Raw genomic sequence first — 11,294 nt, forward strand, 5'->3', positions numbered from 1 at the left:
GAGACTGCTTCTACAGAAAACACTGGATAATTTGCGGCATATTTTTGAAACTGTTTTTGAGAAAATGGAGACTCAGATGAAGGAATTCTTCAAACAGGAGACTCGTTGCCAGGAAGATGGACGGAAGAATGAGCAAAATCAAGATGCCTGGATTCAAGGCAAAGATACCCAGAGCAGTAATTCTTTTGAGGAGGAAATTAACAGGCTAAAGACTCTTTTGGACTCAGAACAAGCCAGATTCAACGAGGAACACCGAAGAGCAAATGACTTGGAAGAAGAACTGCACAACGTGAAAATCAAGCTAAAAAAGTGTAAGTTTAACGAAAACGACGTTGGCGTATGCAGTGAGGCAAAAAAAGGATTGAATGCCAGTGAGAACATCCTATCCTCTGAGCTCCCCTTGGAAAATAAAATCCTCCAAAATCAACTCAGATCTTGTCAAGAAAAAGAGGCACTTTTACAGAGAGAGATCCAGGAAAGTACGACCTTATATAAAGAAGTTCTGCATAAGCTTCAAAATGATATTATCAATCTATTAGAACAGGTGGCAACATTACAGGAAGAGCTGGAAATAGAAAGATCAGCTAACTCTCAAACAAATACAAACAAGACGTTTTTTAAGATCATAAGAGGTGAAAACACAGCTCAGTGTACAGAGCTGAAGAAGGAAATGGCATTGATGAGAAAGATGTCTGCAGAGAAGGAGAAGCATCTACGGGAAGAGCTGAAGAAGATGAAAGAATCCTCCCAGGAACTTAACAGCAATTATCAAACTTCTGTCAAGGTCCTGGTACAACAAGCAGAGTCGTTAAAGAAGAAGCTCAGAAACAATGAAGAAACTCATGCAGAAGTGTTGAAGATGAACCAGACACTTTATGCGGCTCTAGAAGCTGAGAATGAGGCTCTTCGTCACCAACTATCATCCCTGCAAAACGGCACCAGAGACGGAGACATGTCTTCAGAGTGAGCTGGACCAAGTCAAAGAGGCAAACCTGGAAATGACCAAGAAATTTGATGTGATGTTTTAACCCTGAAGAAACGGATGAGTACACTGGAGCTGGAGCTGAAAGACGACAGAGTCTCATGCTGAGTTGGTGAAAATCAACAAAATGCTTTACGCAGAGCTTCAAGCTGAGAATGAAACTCTTTGTCAAAAAATTGCTTCAATGCAAGACGCTTCCATAGAGGCAGAGAGATGCATCCAGAAAGAGCTTAAGCAAGCCAAAGAGGCGAATCTGGAAATGGTCCAGAAGCATGCGGAAGTTGAAATACATAATGGTAAGAGATCCAAATTCCTCCATGCTGAGAAGAACTGGATGACGTGAAACGCAAGTTCTTTTTAGATGAAGTTAAATATAAAGAAGAGCTGGATGCATCGACAGCTGAAATTGAACGCCGACTTGAACGCAACTGTAAGCTCTCTGAGGAGCTAAAACAGAAGGATCAGGAGAATGCCAAAGCAAAGGCTGCCCTCCTGGTGAAGAAGCCGTTACTGAAAAAGCTTTGACATGCTCTGGGTTTGAGGAAACCGGAAAGATGGAAGAAAAGGGAGGCTGAAGACGAAAACGTGTAACGCTTGTTTATGCTAGGGGCCAAGACCATGAAGGTTCTCATCATAATGGATGGATGAAGATTTGTAATTCACTAGCAAGGACCACATCATAAAGATAGAAGTTTAAATTTGTATTGAAGAAGGGATGAAGGGAATGAGGGGATGAAGGATGAAAGAAGGTGAGGAGTCAGTGTGGGGGTGGTCTTTGGGAAAATTGCTCCTCTTTTTTTTCCTGAGCCCACAGAGGACCCCCCAGACGAGACCTGCAGCAAAAGGAGTAAAGAGGTAGAGGGTTGACGAAACCTAACGGACTGAGAAGAATGAGTGAGTCAAGTACTCACTGGAAAATTAGAGGTGTGGTCTGGACGTGATCCTGCTTCCAAACTTAAGTTAACATATTGACTTCATTTCACTAGAACAGACCACACCACGAAGATTTAAGTTTAAAGATTTTTTTTTAAAAAGAGGCATGATGCACAGTGGTAGAACTGTTTCCTTGTAGGAAGAAGGTCCTGGGTTTGATTCCAGGCCTTTTGTCTGCATGGAGTTTGCATGTTCTCCCTGTGCATGGTGGGTTCTCTCTGGGTACTCTGGCTTCCTCCCACAGTCCAAAACCATGAGGTGTGGTCAAGTTAATTAGTATCTCTAAATTCTCCTTAGGTTTGTGTTTATATGATTGTTTGTCTTTGTTTGATGGACTGGTGACCTGTCCAGGGTGCACTCTGCCTCTCGCCCGTTGACCACTGGAGATGGGCACCAGCAAAGACCTCAATGGGATCAGGGTGTAAGGATGGATGGACAAAGGGATGAAATTAGATAAATACATATAATTAGAGGTGTGGTCTGGACGTGGCCCTGCTTCTGAACTTAAGTTAACATATTAACTTAATTTCACTAGAACTAGAAGATATAAGTTTAAAGATTAAAAAAAAGAAGGCATGATGCATAGTGGCACAGTTGGTAGCACTGTTGCCTTGTAGCAAGAAGGTCCTGGGTTTGATTCCAGGCCTTTTTTCTCCATGGAGTTTGCATGTTCTCCCTGTGCAGGTGTGGGTTCTCTCCAGGTATTCTGGCTTCCTCCCACAGTCCAAAAACATGAGTATAAGGTTAATTGGTTTCTCTAAATTCTCCTTAAGTCTGTGTGTTTGTGTAGATGTGCGTGTGTGTGTGTTTTTTTGTTGGATTTCTTTCAAAATAAAAGCCACTAGTGGCAAAAAAAAGTGAAGTTCATGCTATGTTAGGACAGGAGACGAGATGTTTCCATCCCTGAAATTATGATGCATAGAATCCCATATCTAAGTCTAAACTATGTTACAGTAAACACAATAAAACATGCTTTATCTGTGGCATTGTTCATGAAAATGGCACATTTCTGATATATTAAAATTAAATACAATAGTTACACTTAATGATATTGTATTAGCAACTAGGTAATGCATTCAACCAGTACTTTTACTTTTAATACTTAAGTATTTTTAAAACCAGCACTTTTTTACTTTTTCTTAAGTACAAATGTTAATGTGGTACTTTTACTTTTACTTGAGTACATTTTTGTCTGTGTATTTGTACTTTTACTTAAGTACATTTCTTGAGTACTTTCTCCACCACTGATTGGAACCCAAGAACGACGTTGAGCCTTGAGGAGTAACAAATGATTATGAATGACTTGGAGTTCACAAAGTTTTTCTGTGTCTTAGGTTCAAATTTAAGTTTGTGTTTGGCTACAACTGGTTTAGACGCACTGCTAATGCTAAAGTTCAACTTGCTAGCGAGTCAAGATTGTTACCCCGAGGCTAGTGATGGCAGAGGTTCACCGTACATGCAACCTTTTTGGAACAGAGTGGAGAAGATTCCAACTTAGGAATGTGTTATGATTTCATGCTGAACAAGACTTTACTTTTTCTTTCTCCCTAGCAAGAGGACAAACCAGAAACGGTAAAGAGCGTCTTAGTCCTGATTCTATGACCAGAGAGTGAGGTAACACACGACGCTCCACATTCTTCAGATACGACAAAAAGGGTTTCACATGTTCAAGGATAGACTCCAGGTTGGAATTGAACCTTTTTGCAGCAAGCTAATAACCACTGCCAGCACTTACCTAGCACACGGTTTAAGCCATTTTTGTTAAATCTACAGAATGTGGAGGTGAATTTCACTCAGGCGCTGTGAAGCTGCTCCGTTTTGATCTGGTGTGTTTGGTATTGACTTCATCTGTTGATTTCTGATTGCTTTAAAGAAAGTGATTCTGGGTGGAGAAATTTTTAAATAAGGTTGTGCTCAAAATAATTATAGTCCAACATTACTTAACCAGATCAATCAAATGTTTGGTGGGAAATGAACATGACTTTTCAAAATGTACTCAGTTGGTCAGCATTAGAAAAGACATTTTCACATCATTTTCATGTTACATATGTTGGAGGGAAAAAAACTAGGTAGAAAAAAATAATTTATCTGATAATTAATAAGGTTGCTGTTTCTTTTCTACTTTCTCTCCATATTTTAAATTACATAAAAAAGATTAAATATTATATGTAAAGCCTGCTCTCACTTTGATCATAAGAACCTCTAGCTTCAAGAAATATCTTTAAAAAAATTGGTATTAGCTGATGCAGTACATGTTAGATCCATCTGTTTATATAATCCAATATTAAAGTGGGAGATACTGATATTTTAGAAACTACACACATATACTTAACATGGCTGTGATTAGACAAAAAAAATCACAACCTATTCATCTATGTGATAAATAGATGATGTGTGATGAATGTTTGTCCAGTCTGATCACCACAGACCCTCAGTTATCCCACCTCATGATTCATCCTCTGTGGACAAAAGACTAAAGCTGAATACACACAAACACGCACGCACACACACACACGCACAGAGGCAACATAAATGGAGTACGTGGGTGTTGACTCAGCTGGGAAATTAAGTGTGTGTGGGTTGGGGGAAGAAGATGGATGCAGGAGATTGATGAGTGCCGGGATTGGGCGAATAGTAAGCCGTTTGATGAATGAGGGGAAACTGGCAACAGTGGAATTAATCTCCTGCCCTCAGCGTGACCTCCAGCTCGAATCATCTCAACATCCACTGGAACCAGCTCTCTGTTTACTGTTCTGGAAACGCCAGCCCAACACCAGCCTTCTTACAAACCCGAGGTCAGATAGCACCATGAGACGTGAAAGACATTTTTTTTTTTACAACCAAAATGAAATGCGTTTAACTGGAATTGTATGCGTGAAATTTCACAAAGTATCTAAAAAAATACTCAAGATTTAATTTTTTTTTTTACATATGAAATCCTAAAAGTGCTTGTGTTGAGTCCCCTTTACTCAGATATTCCCTATGAATATCTGAAGTCAGTAGCATCTGAACTGACTTCAGATGTTACATAATTAGTGAACCAGGGTTCCTGCTACTTTCACCAACTCAAATTTAAGGCTTTTTAGGGGTTTATTGATTGAATTTTAGGCTTTTTATGTCCACAGATGTGTACAAAAAATGCATATTTCATATAGCAGTAGTGCCAACCTTTTTGTTTTCTTGCACACCTAGCATTGAATGGGTTGGGAATGAAAGTCAATCAGTGGCAAAAACGAACATTGCTCAGGCAACTGGCGATAAATTTACACTTTAGAGATAGAGACAAAAAAAGACAGCTAGCTAGTTAGCAAGGTTATATTAGCAGCTAGTTAGTGGTAGCCTCAAGTCACAAATGTCTGCATGCAACTCAAACATTTGCTTGACAGAAAAGTCCTGCATAATAAATAAACTACATAGAAAATATAAGATTAATAAGTAGTTCTGCCACGACAAAATTCAAGACTTGTGATCAACTTATTTAAGGCCAACTTACATGTTTTAAAAGCATTTAAGACATTTTAAAGCCTTAATTTTAGATAAATGAAATTAAATCTTCTTAGCGACGCACAGAAATCCCTCAGTTTAAATCTATTCTGTAAAGGCGTCAGAGAGTTGCTATGTATTACAGAACAAGCAGCATCATGATGACCACGGAAAACAATATCATAAACTTTAACTTAAAAAAAAATCTCACAGGAAACCGTTCCAGCCGTTATCTGGAAGTGGAAGGAGTATGTCACAACTTGAATCAATCATGATGGGAAGAGCATTGATCAAAGAAGCAGCCAAGTTACTGTTACTGTGTTCAACTATGAGCAACGTCTCAGTGGCAGCTCTCCAAAAATCTGTTTGAATATATGATGATGTCAAAGACAACAAAGGCTTTATGTAAACCTCACTTTTATAAAGAGGCAGTAAGATGAAAGTCATCTTTGAAAGAAGAGAGCACAGAGTGATGAAACTACGTTTTCTGACCCACATGCAAAATGCTTTCAATGGGGAAAAATAAAAGTTTCACATCACCTTGGAAACACCATGTCCACCTCTAAACATGTGATGGCAGCATCATGCTTTGGAAAGTTTCTGTTCAGCTGGGAAAGAGAAGCAGGTCAGAGTTTCATGAGAATTATAGAGCCAATCTGACCTGTAAAAAGCTGCAGACGACTAGAGGGAAGTAGAAATTCACCCCTGGAAATACAATGTTACGATTTAGGTTAAAACATCCGATCGTATCAGTGTGTCCCAGTCAAAGTCCAGAACTAAATCCTCCTGAAAATGTGAGCCACACATACTTTTTCTTCTACTTTGTGTTGTTCCATAGCATACAGTTCAAATAAGATTCATAAAAGTTGTTGTTTTAATATTAGAAAATGTGAAAAAGTTGAACTGGGTCAAGATTACCATGGTATGATGGTGCGGATATAGTACACATTTGCTAAAAAGTAATCCAGTGTAGATTTCTTGTGTTTTTATATTTAAATCTTCCGTCTGGAAGAGACAGGATAGTTTTTTTTGTGTATAAATGAATGTTTACAATGAAAATACTTTGAGTAAAAAAATGAAAGGTGTCTGCACATAATCAGCTGTAATTCACTAAACTAACTTGAGGGGGCGACAAGCTCCTTTAGATTCAATTGGCTCAGCTTTGAAAATGAAAATTAAAAGTTGTATTATGCACTAAAATCCTTTAGCTGGACAATACTAACATCTGTATATGCTAAAGAAATTAGCTTGAGTATATTTTCACCAAGATTCAGCTGGAGCAACAGTAATGCCCTACAAGTATTTAGTTTCCGTTTTTACAGAAGAGAAGTGTTAAGTCCCACAGAGCTCCACGGAGTGGCGGCCGGGGCGCTGTGACCTTGCTGGATGCCGTTTGGGAGGGTCATCCATTTTCTTAATGGTGCTGTCAAGTGACACCTGTGCTTGGCTCTTCCCTGAGTGGAGTGCTAATGAACCACGAGACCAGAGGAGTCTGGGAGTCCGGGTCAATAGATGCCTCAGAGACTTGAGCCTCCAATGCCCTGACAGCCAAACAGAGCAGAGGACACACTTATCTGGGACCAAACACTCCAAACGGCAGACAAACCAACTCCTTCGGCTTGAATTAGCACCCTACGGCTCAACGTCAAAGAGCGCTAAAGTGGCAAGGAAACAGGTCCTCACATGAGTTGAGGGGCTTCCTGTAGGAGAGAGTCTGCTGTCTTTGGGGGCGGGGGGGTGTACGTGTCAGTGCCTTGATGAATATTTCTCTATTAACCACCTCCCATTGTCAGCTATGGCCTTTTGTGTTGCGGGCCAATCCGTCAGAGGGAGCAAGGAGATCCTGGGTTGACACCTCCCCGAGGTCATTATTGAAGTCCCAGTGACCTGCGCAGCACTTCCACTTTGCTGAGGAGGCCGTTTCTTTCTTGCCCGTGCAAAGTAGAATCAGCAATTAAAAGCTGCAAACAACAAAAGCAACGCGGGGGACGATAGAAGGAGGAGGGATGAAAGTCCTCAGAGACTAGCTTAACAGGGGTAATGCGACCCAAGATGCCCTCTTCGGGATGGCCCTGTCAAGTGATATGAGCCATGAAATATTACACACGGCCACATATAGTGCGGCTGTAAGAGGCGAAATGATAGATAGTCTTAGATAAGTGCGGCGCTGCAGTCGAGGAAGATTTACGGTGTCCTCTAAGGCTCGTCATAGAAAGACACCCCGAGGAACTAAATATAGAACTCAATGAGGGGAAGAAAACAAGTTAAAATGCAACCATGTATCATTTATTCAAAATACGACCTTTTCCTGTTGGTCAGACAGCACAGCCATCATTTTTGTTCATGTCATATCTAATCTCTGCACCATTTTGCGTGAAGCCACATCCTTTCCTCCCCCTGTGCTTCATCAACTTGCCGATCCCTTGTAAGCTTGAAAAAATATTACATCTTTGCATATTTACAAATAGAAATAATAGCATCGTTCAAGATAATTCTCAAGGACATGCAAATCTCCCGACGTCTCTGTACACAGTGGAGGAATTCTGAAAATCCAAAACAAACCGAAATAAACAAAAGAATAAAAGCAGACAAGGAAAGAGATTTCAAATAAAAAAAAAAACTCTCCAAAATACAGCCTCACGTCCGGGTGCAACATTTTTATTTTCTAATGATATGAAGATAATGGTATTATAGTTAAAAAGCAATCTTTCTCTCTTAGAATACTTCAGAATGCAAAAAAATAAAAACCCCTTGAGTTGAAAACCAAGCGCTTCCATGAAAAATAAATACAGACTTTTAATTCTGGGAGGGGGGTGGGGGGATGGGAGAAGTTTAAAAAGCAAAACAAAACTAAAAACTCTGGAGATAATCTCATATTTTTTCAAGTTCAGTGTCCTGCTGTCTTCAATTAAAGTCTGTTGTTGCAGACAATCCATCGGAGGGGCCCTTTGCCTTTCTGAGCACTGGTCACGATCCTGAGGCAAACAGGTGGTATTCCTGGCTGGCCTTGCAGGCAGGATGCCTTGCACTCACAATGACCTTAGCCTCACGAATCCATCTTCAGGCTCCCTCTTGACAGTCCATGCCTGCAGTGTGCGGTTGTTGGTGGCGTTCCGGCTTGTCACTGATATCCCAGCGCTGAGGCAGAGCCGAGTCTCTGGCTATAGAGGGCGTAGGGGGAGTAGTAGGCCGGGGAAGAGGGAAGAGTTGGCATTGGAAGTCCTGGGGCGCCTGGCAGGTGGGATTTGCCGTAGGGGTGGTAGCGTGCCAGGCCTAATCCGGGAGAGCCTCGTAGGGAGAAGGAGCTGGGCAAGGCTCCAGGGCTGCTGGGCGGGGGCAAGTGAAGGTGACATGAGGCTGTGGAGGAAACAGACGAGGGATAGGCCGACAACAGCTTACTGTCTACCATTCCAGGCAGGGATGTATGGGTACGCAAGTGGGCCAGTAGCTCTTCTGACGTGGAAAAACGCTTGTCACAGGGGCCGCTGACGGAAACCCAATTGCAGGCGTGGGGTAGGGGCTCATTTGGGACCATGAAACCATAAGTATAAAGGGGGTGGGAGAGGGAGGGCGTGCTGCTGGATGACAAGGAGCCAGAGTGTAAGGAGTGGAGGTGGTGTGAGGGGTAGACCAGGGGAAAGCCAGACTTGAGGCTTGAAGGATCATGGACGCAACTGGAACAGTTGCTGCCACCCAGATGGGGGGCGTTGGGGTAACTCAAACAATAAGGATCCCGACACAAACCCTGCATCAGAGATGGAGGGGATGCTCCGGTTAGCGGGCTGGAGCTGGGGTGCTTCCCTTGAAGTCCTAAGCCCAAACTAGACTTGATGGGATCCAAGCTGGAAACAAACTGTGAGGGATAGCTGGCATAGGCCCCCACTATAGAACCGTGGTATCCCATCGTAGCCGGGGGCAAAGGGAAGACAGAATGCCCCGGTTTGAACGGAGAGACCGGCGCAATGTGTCCAGAGCTGAGAGCAGGCTGTGAAGAGGCCTGAGGGTCCGTCTTGCTCTCTGGCCGTGGGCTGCTGGCCGAGCTGGCATTGCTGGAGTTAGCACTCGCCCTCACTTGGCTGGAGTTGGCTAAGTGAGCCCCATCCACGCCTGGTTTTGTAACATCAGAGTCTTTTTTGCCAGCAACGTTGCTGCTATTATCAGAGCTCGCCTGCTCGGGTTTGCTGTCCGTGTGGGGCGTCTGGGAGTGTGACGGGGGCTGAATGGAAGGGGAATGGCTCTGTCTGTGGGGCAATGGAGAGGAGCTGGAGTTTGGTGACCTGGAATGGGAGGGGAAAGATGGACAAGATGCATTTCCTCCACTGGAACTTCCATTTGGCACCCTTAAAGCTGCTTTATCCGACGCCCCCTTCGTCACCAAGACATCCTTACGACAGTCACTTGATGACTTGGAGTAAGGCTTGAAGCTGGACTTGTCATCCAGGGACTGGTGCTGCTCTCCAGTCTTGGATGACCTGCCGGACGACTCCTTGTCTCCTAGAGAGCCGGAGGAGAGGGAGGCCAGCTTGGAGGAGGAGGGAGGGTCGGGTTTGCCAATTTGAGAGCAGGTCTGGGCCAGCAGAGCCAAAGGACTCTTCTTGGCATCCAGCTGAGGAGAACAAGAGAGGGAACATGATGAACTTTATTTGCTTTTCAAATTTTTAAAAGCTCCTAATCCTAGAGAGACACATAGCCACCATAACGGAAATCCATTTGTTGTTACCCCTCAAACATATACAGCAAAATAAAAATACAAAAATTATGCATTTTATGTTAACTACACAAACACACTTCAAGCAAACTACTGTGCATACAGTGTGCCATAAGGCGTTTTCCCACCCTAGAATAACAATAACATAAGAAAATCTTTCTAGAACACAAAAGAGTAAGTACTTATTAAGGTGAAACAAGCAAGAAATATCAAATCAAACGACTCCAACTTATTTAGATTTTATTTTCTTAAAAAAAAAAAAAAACAGACAAAGAAAAAGGGGGCTGAGGGGGGAAAGGAAAAAAAAACTTACTTCAATGCTAACTGGCGCAGAAGTGAGGGGCTGGAGATACTCCGGGTGCAGCAGGTGGCCGCTGTGAGCCGTCAACATCTTCACGATCCGGACGGGAAGCCTCTTATTCTGGCGCGACGGGTCCGCGGGAGACGGGAGAGACGTGGGTGTGGGAGCGGACGCGCTCTCTGCTGCTCTCCGGCGTAGATCGCCGCTGCGCTCCGGGGACGACTGGCTGCGTAAAAGCGCGTCAGATCCAGCGGGGAGATCTCTCATCTGGATCTATCTGGGCGTGAACAGAACCAGGGGCGCGCGGGGAGCGGACGCGGGGTTGGCTTTCATTTATCTGCACATTTCATGACGGCAAAATCGAACAGGAACAGAGTGCGCTAATCCAAAATGGCAGTGCGCAAAAGGACGCGTCCTCCGCCTCGGAATCAAGCCGTTTTTAGAAAAAACACAAATACCCAAAGTGTCATCCTTCAGAGGTAATCGCTCAGAAATCCTTCATCCAGAAAATGGTTTTTGAAGAAAAAATAAAGAGGGGAAAAAAACCCATTAAAAATAGAAGGCAAGTTGTGGGAACAGCCCCGCAGAGGGAATTGTGTGCGGCACGTCCTGCGCGGTGCGGTGTTGCTGCGTCTCCCACTGCAGCTGCCTCTCGGTCTCTCACTCACTGGTTCTTCCACACGGACTGGGGCTGTGAGGGGAGGAATTTCAAAGCAGGCCGCCGCCCTCCAATCACAAGCGGCTGCGTTCAGAGAGGGGCGGAGCACCGAGCTGAGGGGGCGTGGCCTGCCTCCCGCTCTCACCATCATGCGGGTGAAGCTGCAATGTTGCTGGAAAATGTGTGCCAGTGACCTCCAAATTTCACATGCAGGATGAAGCAAGGGAAT

At 43.5% G+C, this 11,294-nt stretch overlaps 1 protein-coding gene across 1 annotated transcript; it reads right to left on the reverse strand.

The window, feature by feature from the left end:
- Positions 1-7,662: 7,662 nt before the first annotated feature.
- On the reverse strand, positions 7,663-11,088 carry znf703 (zinc finger protein 703). Its single transcript, XM_007564739.2, has 2 exons — positions 10,420-11,088; positions 7,663-10,004 (listed from the first exon to the last, which is right to left on the reverse strand). The coding sequence occupies exons 1-2, from the start codon at positions 10,672-10,674 to the stop codon at positions 8,520-8,522; spliced, it is 1,740 nt and encodes a 579-aa protein (XP_007564801.1). The 5' UTR covers positions 10,675-11,088; the 3' UTR covers positions 7,663-8,519.
- Between the last annotated feature and the right edge of the window lie 206 nt (positions 11,089-11,294).

This window comes from Poecilia formosa, unplaced genomic scaffold (genome assembly GCF_000485575.1).
Source record: "Poecilia formosa unplaced genomic scaffold, Poecilia_formosa-5.1.2 Scaffold167, whole genome shotgun sequence".
NCBI classification, from domain to species: domain Eukaryota; kingdom Metazoa; phylum Chordata; class Actinopteri; order Cyprinodontiformes; family Poeciliidae; genus Poecilia; species Poecilia formosa.